The sequence below is a fragment of the Taeniopygia guttata genome, chromosome 8 (genome assembly GCF_048771995.1).
Source record: "Taeniopygia guttata chromosome 8, bTaeGut7.mat, whole genome shotgun sequence".
In the NCBI taxonomy this organism is placed as follows: domain Eukaryota; kingdom Metazoa; phylum Chordata; class Aves; order Passeriformes; family Estrildidae; genus Taeniopygia; species Taeniopygia guttata.
Genome location: NC_133033.1, coordinates 28567529 through 28593888, shown reverse-complemented (window position 1 = coordinate 28593888; position 26360 = coordinate 28567529). Strand labels below are relative to the sequence as shown.

The 26360-nt window shown below is 55.2% G+C and overlaps 1 protein-coding gene across 9 annotated transcripts in view; it reads right to left on the bottom strand.

The window, feature by feature from the left end:
• The window catches only part of PDE4DIP (phosphodiesterase 4D interacting protein), a 36625-nt gene extending 13320 nt beyond the window's left edge, over positions 1-23305 (bottom strand). For 6 of the 9 annotated variants that reach the window (XM_030279744.4, XM_041717942.2, XM_041717943.2 and 3 more), the window contains exons 1-14: positions 10528-11809; positions 7195-7314; positions 5585-5704; positions 5251-5343; positions 4922-5137; positions 4251-4409; positions 3768-3881; positions 3396-3533; positions 2922-3101; positions 2495-2689; positions 2025-2168; positions 970-1048; positions 356-444; positions 58-174 (exon numbers count right to left, since the gene is read on the bottom strand). In XM_030279744.4, coding sequence (XP_030135604.4) covers positions 58-174; positions 356-444; positions 970-1048; positions 2025-2168; positions 2495-2689; positions 2922-3101; positions 3396-3533; positions 3768-3881; positions 4251-4409; positions 4922-5137; positions 5251-5343; positions 5585-5704; positions 7195-7314; positions 10528-11676 — 2913 coding nt within the window. In that variant the 5' untranslated portion in view covers positions 11677-11809. Of the gene's footprint in view, positions 1-57; positions 175-355; positions 445-969; positions 1049-2024; positions 2169-2494; positions 2690-2921; positions 3102-3395; positions 3534-3767; positions 3882-4250; positions 4410-4921; positions 5138-5250; positions 5344-5584; positions 5705-7194; positions 7315-10527; positions 11810-13125; positions 13244-13516; positions 13672-13747; positions 13872-14559; positions 14637-15086; positions 15198-16342; positions 16513-16699; positions 16759-22026; positions 22046-23147 lie in introns of those variants that run through there. The other 3 variants (XM_041717945.2, XM_030279755.4, XM_072932878.1) reach the window with 2 other exon arrangements.
• Between the last annotated feature and the right edge of the window lie 3055 nt (positions 23306-26360).

Below are 26360 nucleotides of genomic sequence, written 5' to 3'. Positions count from 1 at the left end.
GACACTCCTCTGCAGTCTTCCCAGGTGGAACTCCCCCAGCCTAGCACAGCATCTCACCTTGATGAGGTCCTCTTTCATCTGGATGGTTCTGGTCAAGGACTCGATATCTGAGGCCTGCACCTGCAGCTCCTCCTCCTGTGTGGCCACGACAGACTGGAGAGCAGTGAGCTCCCGCTGCAGAGGGAAGAGAAGCCCATCAGACACTTCTGAAAGCCAACACCCCCTGCAGGATGCTGCCCTCAATTTCTCACTGGGGGTACCCTCACAAGAGTAGGGTCCAAAACTTCCAGTGAGGGGCAGCACTAAGGTCTCCCAAAAGCAAAGGAGATCAGCACAGGCTCCATAACAAGCTCACCCTGCTTTCCCTTTCCTTCTTCACCATTAGCACCAGCTCCTCTTTGGCATTGACAAGATCCTTCTCCAGTTCTGCTGCTGACATTGTAACTGCAAAGACACCTTGGTTACTGCAGGAACACGGTGTGCCAGTTCAGACCCCAGGATCACACACAATTCCTCTCTGGCAAGACAAGGCCCTGATGCTTGTGCTTCCTATCATGCTATTTCTCAGTTAATGCTCTTCTTCACTTGATCTTTCAACAGCAGCCAAAAGCAACAGCAATATCACAGGCCTGCTGTCCTGCCCCTGGCGAAGTTCATGTGTCCTGGTCCCAAGGCAAAACCCAAAACAGTTACACACTTGTCTCAGCTCAGCCTGAAACAAGTAAAAAATTCTCCAGTGGACAGCATCAGATCTTGAGAAGAAACACCTCACCTCAAACCCAACAGCAGCCCTTCTCTTTCCCTTACCCCCATTCTCATGCATCACCCAGAAGAGAAGTAGAGCTTTATTTCAAAATTGTCTTGTTCAAAGTTCTCTACTCTTCCACAGTTTTATGTAATCACGTTTCCCCCACAGCAGAAAGCCCTGGTTCTGTCTGGGGACCTCAGAAGACGCTGTCCCACACTCACCTCCCTCTGTCCTGCAGCTGCTGTCTTCCTGCAGGGATCCAGCAATGGCTGTAGCTCCACAAGCTCTTTGCATTATCTCCTGAAAACATAAAAGTCTGCAGGTTTGCATTTTCATGGGGAACACACAGCTTCCCCAAGACTGCAGCAAAGCTCCTGGCTGTCCTGCTGACACCTCTAAAATGTGAAAAAACAATGAAAGGGATATAGCCAGGCAGCAGGAACAAGTGAATTGCACCCAGAAATAGTACGTGTGGGGAAGAGGGCCTTGTTTTATTTGGCACTGGAAAGATGCCGGCAGCAAGTGTTTTCACAGTAAAGATTAAAGATTTCACTCAATTGCCACAAAACCATCTTTCAGCTGACACTCATCTTTATCTCAGATGTAGCCCAAAGAGACGATGCAGGAAGGAAAACACATCCCTGGAAGTCTCTAGAGCTGGGAATAGAAACCTGTTTACAGCTGCTTAAAAACATTCAACATGTCAGCTCACCAATAAACCATTAACAGCTGCTCAAGTAGGAGCCATGGCATATGCCGCCTTGGAGCTGTGGTCAGCCTCAAAGGGGGGTTTAGCAAAGCTGCTTTAAAAATACAAACTCCAATTGTGGAAGAGACAGCAAACAGCCAGCAGGCTCTGCCAAGAATTAGTGGGACCTAAATTTAGCTCTCTTGTCCCCTCCAGAATGTGACAGTGTCAGGGAGGGGATTACAATACAGCAAGGCAGCCCAACCCAAGGAAGGAGTGGGTCAATGCTAGAAGGTCAAAGGGTGGATATCTTTCATATTCTCACATGCCCCAGGGATTAAATTACTGCTCCATCAAAACAAAAAGAGACACTGAGTGACAAAGGCTGGTGAAATCAAGATCAGAACATTCAGGCAGCATTCCTGCTCTTCGGTTTCTTCTCCTCCTATAGGAAGTCTTTTCAGTAATCCCACTTTCATTTCTATCATTGTCTGTGCTGCTCTTCTCTCTCCTATTTCTTTCTGTGGCAATCAGCTCCTTCTGAAGCCCCAAGGCCACAGGCAGAGAAACACAGTGCATGATTCTTACTTGTATGGGTTGTTTGTCCTGCTTCAATGGCCTGGCACCAGCTGACTGGGTCCCAACAGGGTCCTTCCCCAACACGTGCTGGCGCAGCAGTTGTAGCTCATGGCTCCTTTCAGCCAAAGCCTGAGCCATCTTCTCTGCAGCCACCTGATTGGGGGGGGAAATAAGGGATAGGGCCATGACCAGGGGTAGGGTTCTGGTCCCTCTCTTTTTCCTTAGAGACTAAGGGAAACCATCTCAATATTTATCTGTTACTGGAGACTACAAGTGCTCTGCAAACCAGCCTGGTAGTCACTGCTCCTGGCGCCTCACACCCACTCCAGTGCAGCCCTCCCATCTCTGATCACCAGCCTCTCATGTACAGAGGAATAAACTCCTCCATTTCTCTCAGTCCACTCCAGGGCTTCTCTTTGCTTAACAAAAGTCAGTGCCACCCACCTCAGCCTCTTACTGTGGCACTGCACAAAACTCACTCTGCTCTGCTGTTCCTTGGTGCTCAGAGCCTGCAGCAGCTCCCGAATTTCAGCATCATGCTCCATGGTTTGATGGTTCCGGTCACTGAGGAGATCCTGCAGCATCTTCTCCTTGTGCTGGAGGCGCAGGCACAGCTCCTCTGCTACCTCACTCTGCCCGGGGCCCAGCTTGCACAGCAGAGTTGCAGTAAGCTCCTGAGCAAGGGGGAGGAAAGGTGTGAGCCTGGAAGTTGTTCAGGGACTCTCCAGCCTGGGTGCAGCTAAGCGAGCAGTGTCAGCAGGCACAGGCATGTTCAAGTGCCAGAAGCAGCCAGCCTCCAAACGCTGAGCACAGCTTCAGGTGAGGCAGGCAGCAGCCTCTGGTTTGGGATCACTCTCCCTACAGACAAACTGGCTGAAGGCTCAGGAAGCCAAACTAAGGCCTTACCTCCACTTCCTTGTTCCTGTCATGCAGGCAGGTCTGCAGCTGTTGGATAATCCCCTCCTGCTCCTTCTGCCTGCTGCCAGATTTGGCCTCAATCTCCTCTTTGAGCCAGCGGAGGTTTTGGCAGGTTGCTGAGACCTGCTCCAGTTCCAGAGTTTTGGCTTTCAGGAGGCTCTCCAGGCTCTGAGTACCACAACAGAAGCAGCTCAAGGATAGAAACTTAATCCAGAATTAAGCAAAACTGGAAATACTCTCTCTACTGCTAGCAGAGTCACACAGATCTAGTCACCCATCTGCTCCAGGTGTCCTCTACGCCCAGCCCAGAAACAGGAGTGCCCCAGGAACCTGCCCCACACACAAGGCCAGAGGAAGCCAAGCAGCTGCAGACACTGTCCCCAGAGCATTGACAGGGAGGTGTGTTTAACACCACATCCCCACAGCCAGGCTGGCTGTGCAGGCCCAGGTCCCAGCACTCACGTGGATGGTGGCCTCGTTGCTGCAGAGGACACTGCGCAGCCTCTCCAGGTCACTGCCGCGCTCCCGCACGCACACGCGCAGCTGCTGCAGCTCCTGCTCCTTCTTCTCCAGGGCACAGAACTTCTCATCTACTGCTCGCTGTGTGACAGAGGGGATCATTCAGAATGGGCTGATGGGGCTCTGCAGCCAACACTCTCTGGAGGTTGGATTCCACAGACTTCAGCTCGCCCTGCCAGGGGGACTCCTCTCAAAGAATGAGCCATGAAGAGCATGCAGAAGATATGGTCACCCCTGGGGTCAGCCTGGGGCTGAAGGTAAGCCAAAGGCTGAGCCTCAGGGACAGCTGAAACATTACATACAATATGTGCTCACCTCTAGAGCAGCATCCCTGTCACTGACACGCTGCTGCAGCTTCTCCAACATGGCATTCATGGCTGCAGGGCTCTTCTCCAAGCTTTGCTGGCATTGCAGAAGCTCCCTGGATTCCTAGAGATCACACACACATCCCCTAGTACAATTGACAGTACAGAAATCTCCCCCACCCCCAAGAGCAGCACACAGGGATAACTACCTCCACCCAATGCTTGCTCTAGCCTTCATATTAAAGGGTGGTAGTTCCAGCACCTGGGGCTGGCTGCCTAGCCCCTGCCAGGGCTCACCAGGCATTGCTGTGGGCTGAGGTACGCAGATACCTGTGCCTTATTTCTTACCTTGGGGGCCCAGAAGCCTCTCCTTCCTTCATTTCTTCAAAAGACATGCATGAAAGCTACAGACAGACTCTTGCATGGCCAAATACCAAAGCAGGATCAGGGACTCCATTTAATTATGCTCAACTCAGGTCTTTCTGCATCTCACCTGCAGAAGCTGCTCCTTGTGAGCCAGCTGCTGAGTCAAACGCTGAACTCTCTGCTCCTGGGCCTGCAGCTCACAGCTTTTCTCCCACTCCAAAGTCTGGAGCTGCTGAGCCTTGTCCTGCAGCTCTGCCTGCAGCTGTTTTACCACAACACGCAGCTCCTGCAAGGAGAAGGCACATACCTTGGAATTCAGTCCTCAACAAAACCATAAACAGTAGGCCAGCTTGAGGAAGGATAGGAAGGTAGGCTGTGGGAACAGCTATCTGCAATGCTACAACTTTCACATCTCAAATCACACTGCCATGGTGTTTGAATTTATTTCATTGTCCAGGGTATCCATCCATCTAAATCCCATGCTGTGGCCACAGGCAGAGCTTTAGTCAATCACAGCAAAGCTGTGCAGCAGGGGACATGAACATCACAAAAAGAGATGGGACATTTGCACCCGCCAGTGATGTTCAAGTGACAACATACCCACTGTCAAGGGTCTTTGTTGATTCTTAATCCTCAGCTATGACACTAAGGAGGCTGGAGAATTTTCCCAGCCACATGTGACGAGGGGTTAGGCAAGTGTACCCAGTCTGCTGTCAGCAGAAATTATGAACGAGAGCAGAGTACAGTGCTTCTTAGTCATGTAAACCCAGAAACTTCCAGGTTAAGTGCCTGTCATACCTGATTGTGTTTCCAGGTTGCCTCTTTCTGCTGCTCTTCCTCATGGACCGTGGTCTCTAGGAGCTGGGTTGCTCTCTTGGCTTCAGCCAGCTGATGCTCCTTCTGGCACTGAGCTCTCTTCAGTCTCTGCACCTCCAGTTTGGTGCAGAAAAGTGCGTTCTGAAGATCGAGCGGTGACATTTGCTGCTCCTGGGGTGACAGTGGGCTCTCTGGCACCTAGCAAAGAGCAGGGTTCAGAGAAACTCAAGAGATTCTCTTCATGTGAGGGATTAAAAACCAGGATCCCTGCAGAATGAAACCTGATGTATCTGAGGCTTTCCAGGACACACCTGCAGCTGTCCCAGATGGTTTCTGTGTAACATGTCCCGCAGCTTGGCCATGGTCTCATTCTGCCCTTCGATGATGTGGTACAGCTCCTCTGTCTGAGCCCAAGCACAGGAAGCCCAGTTAGTGGCAAACCAAGCACAGACTCTCCCACCCCAAGCCTCCAGCCTGCATTATGACACCTCAGCACCACATGAAAGAGGCTTTGCAAGAAATAATGTACTGAGATGCAGGATGCCAAGCAGTGGCTTAAGCATTCTTTTTCAGGACTGTCCACAGGGCTAGAGCACAGTTCACAGCGTTTTTGTGAGCACCACCCTGTCCACCCTAACCTATTACCTTACTGTCTTTGCTCTTCAGGGCCTCGTTCAGACTCTGGATCATACGATCTTGCCTTTGTGATGTTTCTTGAACAGATTTTAATTCGAAATTCAATTCATTCAGCTTTTCCTGTAACAACTGAAGACAGAAATAGGTTGGGTTTATTTAATCCTGCTTAATGCTCTATGTAAACACCCTTAAGACTCCCTCCACCCCTTACTCCATACAGCCCTGTTGACCACATCGAGATTAACGTGGCTCCCTCTAGAGTCTGTAAACACGGTTGGAGTGGGTGGAGACTGGTGAGTAAACACAAAGGCCCTTCAGAGGACTTATTGCAGTGCTTCTGCTCCCTCAAGTGCAGGGCAGAAGTTCCATGCTTGAGTTCACAGACCATACTGCCTCCCACATACTCCAGGAGAGTCTCACTCAGCCTGCCCCACAGCCCTCCTTCCTAGTTTCTATCATTTGTTTCTCTTTACTCCAAAGGAAAGGGGCTGCCTCAGCCCAAAATCCTCCCAAAAATCTGAAAGAAAAATATCAGCATGAAGAAGCTGCACACTCACTGATCAAATCAGTGGCTTATTTAGCATTAAGTTCTGGCTTCAGCACAAAAGAGCCTGGCCACTGCCAGCATGCCAACAGCATGGCTGCAAAGCCAAGGGGAGCCTCTCACCAGTCTCCATGGCTGGTTTATAACCTCAGAAGCCTTTGCCTTTGACACTCTCACCCTAAGAGAACACTTCCCACTCCGTTTCTGGACAGTTTGCTGCTTTCACCATAAAGCCCATGACACAGGACATGTTGTGCAGTTAAACATGCTGCCTGCTGACATTCTCAAAGTTGGATGATACACTTCTTCCTATGAACTTACTCAGGACAACTTCTGGAGCTGGAGCTGCCACATAATTTCCTCCTGTTGTTCATCCGTTGATACACCTGTCCTCTTATCTCTTCTCTGAGACACTCCCCCTAACCTGTTTCAACACTTCTAACTGCATTTACTGGGCACTGGGTTTCTGTTTCTGCCAGGCTCTGCAGTCCAGGCAGGTGCAGCCATCCGCAGATTTAAATAAATATTCCATCCCAATTTTTTTTTTCATATTTAACCTGAGCATTTTTCCAGAGGATATAATTTACCTTAAGAGTTCAACAGCATAATTAAGAACATATACCCTTCTCAACATGTGTTACTATTGATCTGCCTCAAGAGAACTCAAATACATGTTTCTTTCCCAAGTATTTAAACAGAAATTAAACCAGGACTCCTCTCCTACACCAGGTCCAGCCCATGAAAATTCAAGAGACAAGGAAACAGCCCTGTGCATCTCCTTCACCAGCTCCTGGAAGACTCATCAGGCAAGTGGAAAGTTCCTTCAAAATAATGATTTGCAAAATTAAATATGGAAAAATTGCGCAGCCCAGCTGCAGGGAAAAAAAAAAAAAAAAAAAAAAGGCAAATGCTTTTAATTGAAGCTGACAGACAATAGCACTGAGAATCATGAGAATCACACAACCTTGCTGGGAGAGAGGTGCAGGTACCTGCCTCCAGCCAGGCCAGGAGGCACCCTCTGACACTAACCACATCAGACTCACTAGTACTGGATGTGCTCTTCGTGAAGAAATACCTTGTTGGCAGCTTCAAAATGCTGGATTTTGCCCTGCAGCTCTCCTGCACACACATTGGACACGTGCTCCCCTGCTGCAGCACTACCTGGAGCTGGCTGCTGCTGTTCATCCTGCAAATTCTGAAAGGAGAAAAACAGTAAAAAATGAGAGAATGCCTCAACTCTTGCACTGGCTTCTTCTCTTCAGCTGTCAGCAGTCACAGACCCCGCAGCACGGGTTTAAACACGCCCCGTGTGCTTTTCTAACTGGCTCTGAGATATTATTCTGCTCGTGTCTCCCTTCACCAGGCTGGCACCTGGCAGCTCTCTGCCTCATCTGCCACAAGTGCCCTGGTGCCCCAAGGCTCTGATCGGGCTCCCTGTCTCTCCTCACTGCCGCACCACGAGACCAGCAGCTTGTTTAGCTCTAACCACTGTCTGTGGGCTAATGATGGATCTTCTCCCTACACCCAAGCCATATCCCTGAAACCTGTTCTCCTTCCCATGTGCCCTGCTGGCATTTTAAAAAAGCTTCCAAACCCACACTGAAATGGTTCCCATGTTCTGCTGAGCTTCTGTGCTTTTATCAAGCTTACAACCTTAAATCTTTCCCACCAGCTCCCCTCCTGCCACAACCTAAGCAGTAATCCTGCTCTGAACCCCTCCACTTGTGATTTTCTGGGCTCTCCTTCACCACTTCCCGTGTTCCAGCACCCACACTGTGTACAATTACTTGCAGCTCCTCAAACAGGAGCAAATTCAGTGCCACAGCTGAGATTTTTTTCATAACACATACCCATTTATTGGGAATGTAAACAGCCTACTTTGTGACACGTGGCCTGCCAGAGCCGGCTGGCTGAGCACAACACTAATCCCTTGTCATCCCTCCTTACAATTTTGCTGCACACACACACACAGGCACCAGCTCCAGGCACTGCAGCACAGCCAGAACAGTCAGTTCCAATTAGCCCTGTCAGGCTAATGAATCCTTATCCTCAGTGGCCACAGAAACGCTGTCTGTGAGGAATCCATGCAGCACAGGGGAGCTCCCTCAGATCTGTGCACTGCCTCTTACAGACAGAAATAACATCTCCTTTTACCCTGATGTTTTGTTAGGATTTCAGTGAAAACTTCCAGCCATGGTGATTACAAATTTTCTCTGCCAGGAGGCTATGGATGAGACAGGGAGAGCTGCCGGAATCTGTCACAGCAGCTATTTTGAAATAAGGTTGATTAAAACAGAGGGGGGGAAAGGGAAAATATATTTCCTCATTTTTCACATTAAAAAAAACAAAAGGAAAATAAAAAAGACAGAAAACCTGGAAAGAGCTAAGAGCAGGGAGGGGAATGTAGAGCCAGCTCCAGAGTCCAAAGTTCCAAAGCCCAAGCTGCCTCCCTTGTGCCTCCCTGCAGCCATGTCGACTTCTCCATCAGCATTTTACTGCCAATCTCTCCTCAGCACAGCAGCCCCAGCACACACTGACCCCAACAAAACATTTCTCTAAAAACAATAATCACGGCACCCTCGGAGCCTGCCAAGCTCAGACTGCCCAGCACAGTGAGGAAGAGCCCGGCTGTCAGGAGGGCACCGCAGGCAGCTGCGGGAGTGTCTCACAAAGGCTCCGCTTGGTGCCACCTCCCTGGGGCTGTGGTGGGAAGGGGAGGAATTGTTGGTTCAAGAAACCCCCCAGGAAGACGGGTACCTACAAGGCCACATGCCCTGACACCAGAATGCTCCATAAATTTAAAGAACTGCAAAAGCGTTAAGAGAACGGCGGTCCTGTATGTTCTAGATATTCCTTTCACGTCTATGCACAGGAATTGCTGGACAGCAGCAGCACCTGACTTACAGGAAGGGTGTTGCTTTTACAAACCGAAAGAAAAATCATTTGTGCAAGAACTATTCAGCCTACTAGCTGCATCTGCCTTCCCCCTTTTGCTCTTAAAGCCACCCGAAGGATTAAGCCCTTCCCCCTTCAGCCAGACCCTGCCCTGAAGAGTTGCTGCTGTCGCGGCAAGGAACCAGCAGTAAAATTTATCCTGCAGGATAAATTCCTGGCAGGGCCGGTCGGATGGCAGGGGCTGGAGAAACTCCTCAGAATACAGCTCCTAGAAGAGGATGGTCATGTGTGACACAAAGCCAACCTGCAAGCACACCAAGCTGCTCAGAGAAAGCCCATTTTTGTCCTGCAAACACACACCTAGCAGTGAGAACCATCTGCAAATGACACGATGCCCTGGTTCACATCCTCAGCTGCCGGCTGCCAGCGCCATGCCTAGTTTTCCTGCGTTTTTCCCTAGCATCATTTCTTGAGCAGGCTTTTAGGAAAAAAAGCACACAGCTCCAGGAAACGCCTGAGCAGACGGAGAGCAAGCCGGCGGCTAAAGAGAAAGAGCAATTCAGCACTGCCACAGTTGCCATAGCAATAAACGAGTATTTTCCTAATTCCCCGCGCTACCTACAGCATTAGGCAGCGCTAAGGCTGCTAACCGGAATGCAATTAGGCTGACACGGATATTCCAGAATTGAACCTGACTGAAGCCTTCTATTCATTACTGGAAGCGGTAAAGAAGTTAGGAGTTCGGCTTTTTGACTGCATACTAAAGAACATTTCATTGAAGCAAGCAAAAGAGAGGCAACCTGGAGCTAGGTCTGCTATCAACAGAGATAACAGCGTCCCAAAAGCAGGAGCTTTCATCCCCTCTCAGCAACACCTGCCACTGATTGATAGATCTTTTCAAAGGATCAGAAAATAAACCAATTATCTTGAATACCAAGCCTAAAGTCATCCTCTGGCACAAATCCACCTGCAAGGAAAACACCTTTTCCTCAGGGCACACGCCACAGATGCCTGGGTGGCTCTGCACGTTCGGCAGGTCTGAGGCCTGACCTGCAGAGGCAGGGCTAGAAGCAGGCGTTCCCCACACTCCCAACCATTACTCAGGCACAAAGAAAACACATCTGCTGGAAAACACATGCCCAGAAGCTTAAAATACTCCCTTTAGTTGTGGATAAAAGCCACACCGACTTTAAGCCTAAAGATGAAGTGAAACTGGTGTTTTCTCAGTAGGAAAATGACAAAGAGCTTAGACACACCTAGCAGGCTGCATTGCCAGGGAGGGCTGATGGAGGGGGGGAAGGTTCATTTCCCAGAACACCAGGAGGAAACAGGAGACAAGAGAATGACTGAGGAGAGAGGCAGCACACCTAAAAAGGACCGAGTTGCCTATTCTTAGCCCCCGATCAGCCACACGTGGCTGTCTGCATTATCTCAGCACAGAAGAATCCCCAGTGGGCTCAGCCCTGGACCACGAGGACAATGCTCAATGGAAGGGCAGCACTGTGACCTCTACCTGTACCCGCAGCGGCATATAATCCTCATAGAGGTCATCCCACAGCTCCTGCAGCTCAGAAATTTCCAGGGGAAGGCCCAAAGGAGCTCTGGAAAACGATTTTCTGTCTGCGTTGAGGAAGGCAGAACTAGCACATGCTAAGCCAGCAGAAGCACTGCCATCTGCCAAGTCACGGCAGAGCTTGGGAGGGGGCAAGCTGGACTTCACAGGAATAGGTAGTCGGCTGCCTCGGGGGCTCTGAAGGGGTTTGTAGTCCAACGTCTTGATCAAATTGAGGGCCAGCTCCAGCCTGTTCCCACTCAGTGAAGAGCTCGGGGTCATGCGATCATCCGACAAATCGTCACATTTCCCATTCCCCTTCACCCCCTTATCTGCATCTTCATCCTTCTGCTGCGGAGGGCTGGCCTCCACGGTGGTGTCCAGAGATTCAAGAGAGGATGCAGGTGTGCCTTCCTCCATGCTGTCCCCATCCACAGCCACCCTGGAGCTGGTGGACTCGGCCACATCACACACAGACGACTCCTCGTTGCCCATGCTGGCTGACCAGCGGCTGGATAGCCCACAGGAGATGCTCCTGGCCACCTTTCGGGGCACTTTGCAGATGGCTTCATAGTCGGCATCGGCCACACGCAGGGCAGCACAGCCCCGGCAGCGCCGCGGGCGGCTCCCTGCCCCCTCGGACCCGTGGCAGCTGTGCGGCTCCAGGCCATGCTCTTCCTGATCCATCCAATATTCAAATCCAGAGTAAGCAAAGTCCTCCTGGAGGAGGGCAGCGTACCGTGCATCAGGCAGGTTGGAAAGGTCCACAGTCCCCTCCCCAGCCTTGTCCTCTGTGCTGGAGTCGTCGTTGTTCCTGCGGTACATGCTTGCGATGCAGAACTTGAGACGGTCTTTCTCCAGCAGCAGCTTCTGCAGGCGCTCGATGGAGAGGGCCTCGATGCGGGCGATGACGGTGTCGAACCTGTAGATGCGGTCCAGCATGAAGGCACACTTGCTGCAGGCGAACTCGGACCTGCCGTCCCGGCACAGCTCCCTGCCCAGGACGTGGGAGAGCAGCACCTGGAGATTCAGCTTGGCCGCCGTGTGAAAGATCCATCGGCGCTGGTTGCCGCACAGCTCCCGGCCGCAGATCCGGCAGTTATCCTTCATCCTCCCTCCCTCCCTCCCGGCACCCAAACCTACTCCCGCGGGCTCTCAGGAGACCTTCCCGAGGTCAGCACATCTCCCGCAATCCTGAGCCTGCCGGCACGTCTCACCGCACCAATCCCCTCTTTTTAGGGTGGTGACACGCCGGGACTCTTGATGCAACAGAAAGATCCCACCCTGCGCCACCTCCTTCACATCTTCACAGCCACACCTGGGCTGCCCCCTTGTCCAGGCTGGCCCCCCCCGCCTCTCCGACGCTGCTCCCTCTCCTCACAGCTCGAGCCCCCGATGCTGCCCCTCACTGCGGGCTGCCCCAGCCCGTCCCGCCCCGGCCCCACCGCCCGAGCCGAGGATGCTCCTGCCACGGCGGCGCCCGGCTTCTGGCTCAGATTTCAAGATGGCGGCCGAGCCCAGCCTCCCGCGCACGCGCAGGGCCCGCAACGCCTGCCGGGACATGTAGTTGCCACGCCCGCTTACGCATGCGCACTGGCGGCTCGCGCCACGCCCGGGCACACGGGCGGCACCGGGGGTCGCGACACAACGACAGTGCTTGATCGCGACAGCGCAGGGATCCAGTCTCAGTGCCAGAGCCACACACACACACACACACACACACACACACAGAGACACACACACACACACACACACACACACACACACACACACGTGCTTGGCTCCAACGCAAGTGCCTGTCCCAGTGCCACGTCTCTACCCCAGTGCCTGTGCCACGTCCCCGTTCCAATGCCAGTGCCTGTCCCAGTGCCAGGCCCCACCCTAGTGCCTGTGCCACATCCCCGTCCCAGTGTGGCACCTGTCCCAGTGCCGGATCCTTGTCCCAGTGCTGGATCCTCATCCCAGTGCCTGTCCCAACGCCAGGCCCCCACCCCAGTGCCATGCCCCAGTGCCCAGCCCCAGCAGGCAATGTGGGTGGGCACGTCCCTGCAGCACAGTGCCACCAGCAGCTGCCCAGCAGCCCATGCCCCTGGCTGGGCAAACAGCAGGGTCCCTGCAGGAGCATGGCACAGGCAGCTCACGCACCGACGGCCCCTGGCTGCTGGGGACAGCGCCGTGCTACCAACATCCAGCGTGGCCAGAGCTGTGCAGCTGCCAGGAACATGCCGCTCTGATCTCTCACAGCCCCGAAATCCTGCCTGGCACCATGCCAGGCTGCCAGGAGTATTTTAAGACTTGGGATTTAAATGGCAGACGGGAGCAAGCGGCACCAACACCCTCAGAAGGACTGCGCAGGCTGGTGGCCCGTCCCCTGAGTGCTCACACTGTGTCCTCTGAGCCCTGCAGCTCCTCCCAGCTCCTGGCCATCACCCAACCCTGCCAGGCAGAACAGGGCACAGCCCTGGCCACAGCCCCAGAAGGGGACAGGGATGACAACAACCAGTCAGGCCCTGGATGGCTGTGCTCCTCCTTGGGGTCCCCCCAGCCTTGTCCACTTACCTGCCCCTCCATGACCGGAGACGCCTCCAGGCACTGCTGCAGGTCACGCTTCTCTGCTGACAGCATTTCGACGAGCTGCTTGCTGGCAGCCAGCTCTTGGGTCAGCTCTTCGATCCTCCTGAAAGTGACAAAAGGGCATGGGATGCTCAGGGACTCGGATGGCCATGGGATGACACTGGGGACAGAGATCAATCTCTGGGGCAGAGCAGAGCAGCCTCAGGACTACTCTCCCTTCCCCACAGCCCAGCTCTCCCACACTGGGGTGACCCCTGCATCCCACCAGATATGCTCAGCCCCTCAATCATGCACATCATGAGCCCCTTGTTGATCCCCAAGAACTGGCACAGCACACAGGCTGGCAGCACAGAGGAGATATGTCTGGGACACCCACCTCTGGGCCATGGAGCCACAGCCATTGTCACTCCTGTCCTCCTGCTTTGTCTTCGCTGCTTCCTTCAGCTTCCCTGTCAGCTCCCGGCATCTCTCTGCCTCAGCTCGGGCCAGCGCCGTGGCCTGCTCGGCCTCACTCCGTGCCAGCCTGGCCTCCTGCATGGCAGCAGGGTGAGCCCCCAGGCAGCAGCCCCTGGCTCCTCCCTGGTGCCCACCATCCCTTGAGACTCACCTCCTGCAGGAGCTGGATCTTGTTCTCCAGGAGCTCATAGACATGCTCCGACTCCCGCTGTCGCTCCTCATACTGCTGCCGGAGCGCGGCCTGGCTGCGGCTTGTCTGGTTCTCCGCAGCCACCCTGCCGGGCACAGCACGGTGTGCCACGGCCTGCTATGGCATGGCATCTCCCATGGCACAGCATGGCATGGCATGGTATGGCACAGCACAGTGTGCCATGGCCTGCTATAGCATGGCATCTCCCATGACATGGCCTGCCACAGCACAGCATGGCTTGGCAGTGTGCAGCATGGCATGGCATAGCACAGCCTTTGTGAAAGCCTCCACCCCAAACCAGCTGGGCTGGGTGATCTGTACCACTCCAGGTGCCCTTAACCTGGCTCCCCCCCCGTCCTGCCCTGGGGACACTGCTCCTCTGGCAGCACCAGGCCCTGTTTAGGCTCTGACCCACCAGAGCACTCCCCACACACTGCCAAAACCAGGGCCTCGCCAGCTGCTGTGCCACTGGCCCCCTGCCATCGGTGCCCCGCGGTGAGACACCCATGCCATGGCCCCTGGGCACGGCGCTGCCCTCCCCCACCAAACAGGTGCTGTCCTTTATTTCTGGCTGGCGCCTGGGCTGTCCGAGGAGCTCTGCGGGTGCCCAGCCCCATTGCAAACCCCTTCAGCCCCATTTCAGGCCCCTCTACTGCCTGCTACGGGCAGGGTGCAGGCAGACATCCCTCGTGCCTATGCTCACAAACCCACCAGAGGTGAGGCATGGGCACCATGTCTGCCCTGAGGTGAGGGGCTTGGCCAGCCCCACTCACCATGTGTTGTCCAGGGCTTGTTGCTTCTCCTGCAGCTCCCGCTTCAGGCTCTCCACCTCCACCTTCAGCTCAATGTTCTAAGGAGCAGGAAAGAGGTGGGTAGGATGCCCTCACAATTGCCTGGACACCCCAGCCCCACTGCCCACGGGAATGAAGAAGTTGTGTGGGGGACCCTCACGCCATGGCAGGGCTTTGGGTGCTCCTGTCGGTGAGTGGCACAGGTGGTATTTTAGCCCGTTGGCACCGGGATGGGGTGTACCCACTCCACCTGTGTGCCCCCAAACTTGCACTGTCACCCATCCCAGGCAGGATGGGTGACAGCACTCCCCAGCTGGGCTGGGGACGCTGTCCCCAACCCTCTCCTGGCTCCTGTCAGAGGAAACAAGGGGCAAACTCCCATACAGCAGCTCCTGCAAGCCCAGTGCCCAAAGCCCTCTCTGGCATGCCCCCCGTCTACCCTCCCCTCACCCTATTCCTTCCCAGAAAAGAGAGGAAACCCCCTCACCCCGTCCCCTACAGGCACTCACCCGCCGGTAGACATCGTCCCGGCTGTCCTCGCCCTTCTGCTGGACGCGCTCCTCCAGAAAGTAGATGCGGAGCTTGAGGCTGAAATTCTCCTTTTTGAGGTCATTGAGGTGCTGCGAGAGCGTGCGGTACCCGTGAGCCATGGCCGGTGCTCCATGAGGCGGGCATCCCGGCACCCTTCACATGGCGCCGCCGGGACACAGCCTAGGCTCCCTGCCCGCCCGCAGCTCCCGTCGCTGGCCCCGCTGCTCTCCCTTCCCTCTTTTTTTTTCCGCCTCCCAGAGCTATTTGAGGAATCGCTGGAGCGGGGACAGCGGGCTGGTGAAACCCGAGCCCCGCAGGCCCCCACGCGCCGCAGCCGTGAGGGCGGTGTGGGGAGTGTGGCGCCCGGCCGGGCCCGGCCCCTCTGCCCCCAGCACCTGCCCCGCCACCCTGCTGCCCTCACACCCACTGCCCCTGCTGCCCTCACACCCGCTGCCCCTGCTGCCCTCACACCCGCCGCCCTGCTGCCCTCACACCCACTGCCCTGCTGCCCTCACACCCGCTGCCCCTGCTGCCCTGCTGCCCTCACACCCGCTGCCCCTGCTGCCCTCACACCCGCTGCCCCTGCTGCCCTCACACCCGCTGCCCTCACACCCGCTGCCCCTGCTGCCCTCACACCCGCTGCCCCTGCTGCCCTCACACCCGCTGCCCCTGCTGCCCTCACACCCGCTGCCCTCACACCCGCTGCCCTGCTGCCCTCACACCCGCTGCCCCTGCTGCCCTCACACCCGCTGCCCCTGCTGCCCTCACACCCGCTGCCCTCACACCCGCTGCCCTCACACCCGCTGCCCTGCTGCCCTCACACCCGCTGCCCTGCTGCCCTCACACCCGCTGCCCCTGCTGCCCTCACACCCGCTGCCCTGCTGCCCTCACACCCGCCGCCCTGCTGCCCCTGCTGCCCTCACACCCGCCGCTCTGCTGCCCTCACACCCGCCGCCCTGCTGCCCTCACACCCGCCGCCCTGCTGCCCTCACACCCGCCGCCCTGCTGCCCTCACACCCACTGCCCTGCTGCCCTCACACCCGCCGCCCTGCTGCCCTCACACCCACTGCCCTGCTGCCCTCACACCCGCCGCTCTGCTGCCCTCACACCCGCCGCCCTGCTGCCCCTGCTGCCCTCCGCACCCCGTGGAGCCGGCATGGGCCCTGCAAGCGCCCGGCAGTGCCAGGAGGGCCGTGGCGGTGCCATGCGGGGTCCCAGCGCCCCGCGCTCTCACCCTCTCAAAGTCCCGCAGGGTCTGTGTGTGGGCGAGGGGCCCCATCTCCAGATCCCGGAGGAGACACGTCTGCACCAAGGGGTCAGGCTGGGGCTGGGAGCCGCTGGACCCCCTCAGCTCGGCTGGCACAGCGTCCTCATCACCTTCACCCCACAGCCCTTCTTGGGAAGCTGGCAGGGAGCAAGGGCGAGCAGCAGTCAGACCAGCGAAGTGGCTGCTCCACACCTCGCGTGCCTCCGAGGAGAGGAGACGAGAGACAAGGGGACGCTGGGGCCCAGGAAGCCCTTGGCCATCCCCGGGCGATGCAGAGCAGGGGAACGGGGCATGCATGGTACCGGGTCTCTCGGGGTACCTTACCCGCCATGCGTCTGGCTCCGGGGAGCAGGGCTGGCACAGTGTCACTGCTGCGGGGGTCCCTGCGGGGAGCAGCACACGGCCGTGTCACGCACAGCACCGGGGTCCAGGCCGGGCCCCCCGTGCCACCCGTGCTGTGCCGGAGGGACCGGGGAGGTGACAGGGGGGTGCCACTGGTGTTCGCACACACGTGGGGACTCACGTGTGTGTCCCCACAGCGGCTTGGCAGAGGCTCTGAGTGCACAGACACGAGGCCCTGGGGGCTGTGCAGATGGCAGCATCCCTTCAGCAGCACTTCAGCTCCATTAGCAGCCCTGTCAGGGCCACCTGAGCACCCAGAGCTGGACCCCACAGCCCCCAGGGGAGGATCTGGGGGCACGGCTGGCCCTCGCTGCTCTTGGAGGCACCCTGTGCCTCCGTGCTGTCATGGCTCACCAGCTCATAATCGGGTTTATTTTCAGCTCAGAAGTGTGAGTCATTTCATTATTTAAAAGAAAGAAAAAGAAACAAGACAAATAATAATAAAAAAACCCAACCCTGTATTGTTGGGTTTTTTTCTCCTTTTAAAGAAATCAGAATATTTATTTTCTAATTTCAGCCTGACAGCTTTTTGGTGGGGTCCCAGGGAGGTGGGCACTTGTCCCGGCATCAGTGTGGGCACAGTGCCCTGCCCACATGCACGAGCCTGAGCCCTAACAGCCAAGGAGGGCCAGTCTGTTCCTGTGGCACAGTCATGGCAGGGGCTCTGGGACCATGTCCCCAGAGCCTTGCACACCACACCAGCACCTTGCAGCAAGGGACAGCACTGCCAGCCTGGCAGGGAGCAGGAGAGGCAGACACAGGGTGCCACAGACCCTGTAGCAACAACCCATCATGGAGCGACACTGAGGCACGATGACTTTAAACACACCAGCACTGGTCAGGCATGGCTGTGTGCCCTGCCAGACGCCATAACCAGTGTGATACCCAGAGATAAAGCACCCAGAGGTGTTGTACCTGCAGGCACAGCACCCAGAGGTGCAGTGCCAAGGGGTATCTTACCCAGAAGTGTGGAACCCAGAGGCACCCAAATTTCAATAACCAAGAAGTGTGATGCCTGAGGAGATCAAGAGGTGCAATATCCAGGGAGGTGTGACCTCTGGAGGCATGACACCCCAGGAGGAGCAGTGCGGGTGTGACACCCAGAGGCAAAACATCCAACACTCAAGATGCACAAGGATGCACAGCTCTTAAGGAAGCAGAGTGCTCAGGGGCATGATATCCCTGGAGGCAAAATGCCCAAAAAGGCACATTAACCAGTGACACAATACACAAGGTTTGACACCCAGAAGGGAATACCCAGAGGCACAACAAGCAAGAAGGGATCACAGCCAAATACTTGATGCACAAAGAGACACAATGCCCAGAGGCAGAATACCCACAGAGACAGTACAACACCCCAAATCCTGGGGATGCTGCGGGGTGATGACTGAGGAGCCAAGGGCTAAGGCTTACCACCTACAGCCTACTTTGTTAACTTTGCAGATGGAGAAAATAGTTGACAGAAGAAAGGATGAGCTGGGCAAAGGAGGAGGTCCTGTGAGATAAGATCATCCTGCCCTGGCTCCGGAAAAACTGCACAGAGTGGAACAAAGTCCTGTGACTGGGACTTTGAAGGACACCATGGCCAAAAAAGTAACTTTTTCCTGATTAAGGATTATTTAAATAATGAAACACACAACACTGCACAGCCAAATAAGCTTAATGAAATACATGCTGCCACATATATTACTGTTACTCAACTCTCCAGCTAGATCATGCCACATGTAACATAGGCGGAGGAGGATAAGATTGGGCTATATATAAGGAGGATAAAAATTTCACCTGGATAGGAGGAAGACCCAAAAATACCTTGGATACCATCAATGGGCTACTCTTCTCTCCCTTGTCCCAAGCCAGGGACACCTTGCTAAGTTTCTGCATATTATTATTATTATTATTATTATTATTATTATTATTATTACTACTTGGCTTAACGTAAGTGTGCGCCATCCCGAGAGGGAATAGAATGGGCCCAAAAATGTTGGAAAAACAGCAACAAAGTAATTGTTGGTGCAGTATTGCAGGCTTGCTGATCTTGTGTACAAAAGGAAATCAGAGCACCCTCTCTCCTAAAAAATGGCAGATGTAGAATATACTGCTTTGAAATCAGAAAAGGAGCAACTTAAAATGTACTTGGCCACAGGTGAAAATAGGGAAAAGCAACTGCAGAAACATTTAGAGGAAGAGAAGGAGAAAAAAAAAAAAAAAAAAAAAAGAAGAAAAGGCAGAGATGATGCTTGTGTGAGCTCCTGATCCCCCTGACATCATACAGATTAGAAAACCAATCATATTCCCTGAGGAACAGCATAGAGACATATGGGGTGACCCAAATGACAGAAAACTGGGAGATGGGTATCCTTCAAATTCCCCTGAGTATGAAGGCAGATGCATTATAGAAACAGAAGAACTTTGGTGAATTGTGGGAACTCATAGCTGAGAAACAATGCCATTCAATCTGATTCAGTCTGAAACGTGCTGTGGCCATAAGCCAGGCTGGACTGAAATTCAGCAGGTGGGATCCTACCAGTGCCCCCATAATAATAGCCCATACATTCTGATTCCAGGTGGGCCTCCTCAACTATTAATGATATTTCTAATAGATAAGGGAACACAGATTCCAGTATTAACAGAACAGGACACTGAAAAACTGGACAGAGTTGAAATCACTGGAGTGAACAGAGCAAATGCTACATGCCAAACCACCAAGGCTAATTTATGGCTCCCAGGTGATAAGCACATGTCCTCCCCTCACTTTGTAGCAAAAGATCACAATGAAAATATTTTGGGTTTCAATGTTCTGAGCAGCCAAACCTGGCAGCTGATGCAGAGCAACGTTTAGTCCTCCTGTTAACCCTGATCCTAAAAGAAATCCAGATCCCACATTCACCCCACAGGGTGTTTACCCTCTCTCATTCAAAAGCTGCCAATGTACCACGATACAATTCTCTTCTGCAGCATGAAATTGATCTCCTGAAGTAACACCCGGTTTGGAAATACACAATTCTGCTCCAGAGCCCACTCCCCGTGTAATTCACCCACTGATAATCTGTCAAACTTTCACCCCATGTCATTCACCAGTTTGCCTAAAAACTGGAACGGAGATGGCAGTTACCTGTTGATTACTGGCACATAGGGTGGGACCAGATTTGGAGAAAAGAGAGATGCCAATGCCAATGCCAATGCCAAGCCTTTAACTACTGCTGTGCCAAATGTCCAGGAACTGGTAACTCAATTTCAGGGAGTGCCCCACTCATGGATGGCAACCCTGGATGTAAAAGACATGTTTTTTGTGATTCCACTCCAGGAACACAACAAGGCTTCATTCACCTTTGGGAGTGAAACATATTTTTAATATGTTGCTCCAGGGGTATAAACACTGTCCCACTATTGCTCATAAAGCCCTGGTAAAGTCTTAGCCACAGCTGTGACCCAACAAAGGTTACAATTTATCAGCAGATCGATGATATCATCGTCGTCACTGAATCATCCCAGTGGCCTGGTTTGGATGGAATTTCAAATATCATCTCCTTCCAAACCCCTGGGCAGGGACATCTTCACTAGCCAGTGCTGTTCAAGGCCCCATCAAGCCCGACCTTGAGCACTTCTGGCAATGGGACATCCACAGCTTCTCTGGGCAACCTGGGCCAGGTCTCATCACCCTCACAGTAAAGAATTTTTTCCTACTATCCAATTCAAATCTACCCCCTGTCAGTTTGAAGCCATCCCCCTCATCCTGTCACTACACACTGTTGTAAAAAGTCTCCCTCCATCTTTCTTGTGATCTCCCTTCAGGTACTGGAAGGTCACAATTAGGTGCCCCTGAAGCCTTCTCTTTTCCAGGCTGAAGAAGCCAAATTGTCTCAAAGAGAGAATTCTCTCAAATTCCCTTATAGAGGTGCTCCATCCCTCTAATCAATTTGATTGGAGAATACCCTTTGTGGTTTTGCCCACAAGGAAAAATGCGAGCCTTGAGCAGACCTACATCCCAGCATCAGGGGCCCAAGCAGGAGGTTAAGTTCCTGTGAGTCTATTAGATTAAAGAAGCCACCTCTGTACTCCTGCAAACCCAGAAAAAAACAGAACATGGACAGAGGCTACCTAACATAAAGCAGTGACAGCAAGTTCTGGGAACTTTAGAATTATTATTAAGAGAACTGAGGTTGTGCCAGCAGCTGGATCCCATATACCTATGGTACCATATACCATAAATATATACGATATATTAATGGAGAATGGGGGTACAGTGTACACAGTTCCCTTTTTAATCTGTGTCAAAATGGGCTGGAAGAGACAGAGAACACTAGACATTAGCTGCCACTCTTTCAATGACACTAGAACAAGATATTGCTATCTAGAGAAGGGCTTGCTGTCCCTGGTGGGGCAGTGACACAAGAAGAACAGATAAAGAAAGAACAAAGGAAAGGACAGAGTGAGAATATTCGGGGGAATACCCAACTGACTGATACCAGGCCATCCTGTGCTGGTTACAATGCTTCAGACTGGGACGCTGGCAGTCGTCTTAACAACCCAAAAATAACATTATGCCTGGGAAAAAAAATGCTACTGCTCAGGGCCACCCTTGAGACAGGGCCATCCCAGGGCAGTGGCTGCCTGTGGGCTCTGGGGTGAATGAGCCAAGCTCTCCCCTTCCCAAAGTGCAGCTGCCCAGGCAGCACCCCCACACAGCCAGAGTGGCAGCCCCATGCCTGCCATGGGAATGCTGGGCCAGCAGGAGCCCAGGGCTCTGCCACAGCCGTGGCTGGCTGGGCTGAGTGGGGGGCTCCCCCCTCCCTGCCCCTGTGCCCAACACTGGGAATTTGTTTGCTGTGAAGGGGAGGCCACTGCTGTCCTGCTGGGGCTGCAGGAGGACAAGAGCCCTTTCATGCCAGCCTGGAGCACGGAGCAGAGCTGCCGGCACCGCACAGAACGAGGGGGGCTCAGCCCTGGGGCCCCCACTCACTGGGCAGCAGTGCCCACCCACCCCCAGGTACCTCCAAGCCCTGGCACGAGGGGCACCACGCGGCCCTGACTCAGAGCTCCCTCTGACTCACAGCATCTCCACAGCATCGCACCAGGGCCACTGCAGCCACTCCTCAGCACTGGCACCCCGGGGTGCCATCGGGATCAGGGAGAGGGGACAACGAAGGGCTGGCAGCCAGGCTGGGGGCACATGGGTTGTGTGAGAGTGGCTGCTGCCCGTCCTGGGGTAAAGCATTCCCAAAGGACTGAAGACAGCAACAGCAACTCACCTCCTCCTGCTGCTGGATCACCTCCTGCGCGGAGACAGATGGGCAGAGGGATGGATGGAGGGATGAAGGCAGGCCCCAGCCCCGGGCTCAGCAGCGTGCCAGTGCCAGTGGCTCCAGGCTGGCAGAGGGGCTGTGGCAAGGGCCGGGAAAGGCCAGGGAGAGTGTGGCGGCTCAGATGCCGAGCGCGGCACATCCAGCTCCCTGCTGCTGCCTCATTGGCACAAATGTCTCAGCAGGGGCGGAGTGCCACCACGGAGGAGGTGGAGCGGGGACAGCCGTGCGAGCGCAGCACGGAGCGCACGGCACGGCCGGGACCGGACCCGCCGGGCTGCGCACGGGGCACGGCACAAGGTCTGCACGGGGCACGGCCGGCCGGGGGGAGCTGGGGCCCCGGCCCGGCACCGGCACAGCCCCCGGGGCCCGGCAGCCCTGGAGAGCCGCCGGCACAAACGCGGCTCGGCGCGGAATAGGGCACGGCCACAACCGGGCCAAGAGCGATGCAAACGGGGCTGGGGAGATGGGGCAAGCCAAGCTCCTCGCACCCGCAGCCTGAAGCCTTTCCTTCAGAGCTGTGCTTGGCCCAGCACTTCCCAGCAAACCTCGCATGCCCAGAGCACCGATGTGTGCAGGCATCAGCCCAGGATCCTACAGCACCCTACAACTCCTGCCCTGTCATCTGGCACACACACATTGCCCCGACACCCAGAGGTCCCCATGGCATAGGGCAGCGAACACCAGTCCCCAGTGTTGGACAAGGGACTCCTGGTCCCTTTCGTGCACACCAGCGGCTCCCGAGTTCTCTTGGGCTTGCCTGGTGCAGGGCCCAGAGAGCCACCAACCCGGGGTCCCAAAGCCCCGCCGGGAAGGGACATCCAGGACCCAAGGGAATGGGGTTTGGGCAGGGGGCGTCCGGCCCTGCAGAGCGCCGAGGGAGCACGCTCTGATCCCGCCCGCATCCCGGCGGCAGCGATGCCGGGGGGTTCCTGAGCCGCAACCTGTCGCGGCATCGCCAGAGCCCAGCGTGGGCAGACGCAGCCCCCGCATGCCCGGGACACGCGGACATCCCGACCCGCATCACCCCGGACACGCGCACCCGCGGATGCCACGGACACGCTCCTCACCTCCGCCTCGGGGCTCGCATCCTGCCCCGCCGGGCTCCGCCGCACCGGGCCGGGTGGCACCGGGCCGGCCAGCACCGGGCCGGCCACCGGGACACCGGGCCGGGCCGCCAGGTCCCCGCAGGCGCTGCCGAGCCGGCCCAGCGTGCGCCGGGGAGGCGGCTCTGCGGCACCGGCCGGCTCCGCCCGCTTCTGCTTCCCCTCCTCCTCCTCCCTGCCTCCATCCTTCATCTTTCCCTGCCCCCCAGCATACTCCCCTCCCTCCCTCCTTCTGACCCCGCATCCTTCCTTCCTTCCCTCCATCCATTCCTCTGACCCTGCATCTTCCCTCTGCCTCCCTCCCTCTGCCTTCTCCCTGATCCCTCTGTCCATCCACCCTTAACCTCTCCAGCCACCCCTCACCCAGGCACCATCCTGTCCCCACTGACACATCCACCCCCCCTGCCCCAGTTCCCCACTCCACCCAGTCCCTCTGGACTGAGCCCCAATCCTTCCTCACAGTTCAGTCACCCAGGAACAATCCATGATCCCTTCCTCTCCCCTCTCAATCCTTCTTCCAACTTCATGGTCTCCCCAAAAGACACCCGATTAGCCATGATACTCCATGGCACCCTCAAACATCCATCCTGACACCCCGATTTCCTGCCCAGTTGTCCTTGGATGCCTCCATCCAAATGTGAGATCCCCAATTCCCCTTGCCACCCCGAACCCCATGAGTCCCCGAGTACTGTTCCAGTCCCTCAACATCCTCACTTGCTTTCTAAATTTCCATGACTTCCTAGTCCTCCACTGGGACGTTCCTAGAGCCCTTGATCCTCATAAATCCCCTTGAACACCCACCATCCCAACCCAACACCCCCAATCTCCCCCACCCCTTTCCTCTTCTTTGCCACTCCCCATCCAGCTCCAGCAACCCCAGTCCCCTCTGGCAGCCCCAACTCCTTTACCTGCTGGACATCCTAATACCAGCACTGCCCCTGACTCCTCCCCTGGCCCCATTCTCCCTGCAGGGACCCTCCCCCTAATTCCCTGTTGCTTGGCCCCATTCTCCTCTGTCCTGCACTGCCACAACCCTTCAACCAGCTGTCCCCCATGGCCACCCACCTGCCACCGAGCAGAGTCTGCCCTTGTGTGGAACGATGACCAAGGAGCCAAGCAAGGGCCCAGGGCTCCTCTCATACCCTCTGTGTTACCTGTGTAGATGGAGAACCACAGAGCTGGTGGCAAGAAAGAAGGAGGAGGTCCTGTGGTGATGGGGTGATTCTGCTTTGGCTCTGACAAATGGATCAAAGTCATATGACCAGAAATTTGGAGGACACGGTGGCCAAAAAAACTTTTGTCTGATTAAGGGCCATTTAAATATTAACACACACTCCCTACATATGCTAATAAGCTTAATACATGTACATGTACTTTGTACATGGTGCCATGTCTATAGCTCCATACTCTCCACTTAGGTTGTGCTCTGCATAACAGAGGAGTAGGGAAAGAAGTTTGGGCTGGATATAAGGAGGGTAGGAATTTTACCTGATTAGGAGGAAAACCCAAAAATACCTAGGAGACAGAATGGGCTACTTTCCTCTCCCTCCTCCCTAGTGGTGACACCTTTGTGGTAAGTTTCTGCATAACAATTGTTATTATAATCACACAACATTATTGTTATACTTAAAAGTCTATTGCAGTTGGTGAGTTTATCACCAGCAATTCTGTGTCAGTATTTCTGCTGCTCCCATATACTGCACTATTCATGAATCTGTGATTATGAAGGTTTTTATGGAATGTGACCAAACCTATGGTGTTGAATTAATAAGCTGCACTATTTGTGAAGCTGCACTCATGGAATTTCCTGCTGAACACGGCCAGACCTATAGTGCCAAATTGGTTAAACTCAGAAATTCAGCTCAGCTGTCCCCAGCCCTCCGATCTGTGAAGAGCAGCTGGAACACGGGTGGGTTTATTTTCTGCCAATTTCCTTATTCTAAACACAACACCTGGTACAAATGGGGTCAGCAGAGGGGTGCTGGGCCCCCCTGTCCTCCCCACTTCATCCCCATTGTGACTCATCAGCCACCACAGCCCCAGTCCCCCGGCACCCATCCCGCTGGCCCTGCCACCTTTGGGTCCCCTCCAGCCTTTGGGTGCCCTCCAGCTGGCTCTCCTGGGGACCAGGGACTGGGGGACATGGCACAGCCACCCCGCCAGCAGTGCCAGTGTCCCGGCAGGCCCGGGGTGCCGCGGGGCAGTGCCTCCGGCCGCGGTCCCCAGGAGAGGGCACCAGCCGGCCGGGAAAAGCCGGCGGATGCGCTGCCGCAGGCAGAGATGGCTTGGCCACGCGTGTCCTCCGCACAAACATGCCACGGGCGTGGGAGAGCAGCCACTGAAGCCCAGGGCAAGCCCGGGCGGTGCTCGCACGGGGAGCAGGGCGCCGGGATGGCAGGTCCTGGTGTGTCCTCCGGGCACCTGGAGCAAGGTCCCCATGGCTAAAGCAGAGGCTGGCACCCGGCTGTGCCAAGGGCTGCGGGGCCGCGGGCCTGTCCCAGCCCCAGCAGGTCCCTGTCCCAGCCCCAGCAGGTCCCTGTCCCAGCCCCAGCAGGTTCCGCAGGACGGGTGTCCCTGTTATGAACAAAACAGCCTGGCTGGGACACTTGGCTTGGGCTAAGTACTGACATTGAAATGTTAATTAGCTAATTGTTCCTGGGAATCACCTACCTCCCCCCACCCTCACTATCATTCTAGGACTGGGATGCAAAATAATCCAGTGGAATCATGGGAGGGGGTTTTGGGGATGAAAAACACCCCTAAATGGAAAAGATGGGCACAGTGGAGGGGGCTGGATGGGTGTGCTCGTTGGGGAAAAGGGAACCCCATCCCTAGTCTGTGTTTAACCTGTCACCATAACCTACAGAGGACCAGAGTGGACTGGGCTGTGGGAAGCAGGAGCAAAGCACACACACTTCCTGGTGTTACCAGAAGAAAAGGAGAGGGATAGCTGGTGCTGGGCTCCGGCAGCAGGCTCTGCACATCCTCTCACCCTGCGGCCACCAGTGTGCCGGGAGGAAAAGAGAGAGGACAGTCTGCTGGGACTTCAGATACGGACTGCACACCTCTTCACCTCCAGCTACCAGCGTGCCACGGAGACTCCAGGGACAGACTCTGCACGCCTGCTCACCCTTCGGCTACCGGAGAAGCTACAACAGCGGGGGCGAGCTCCCTGAT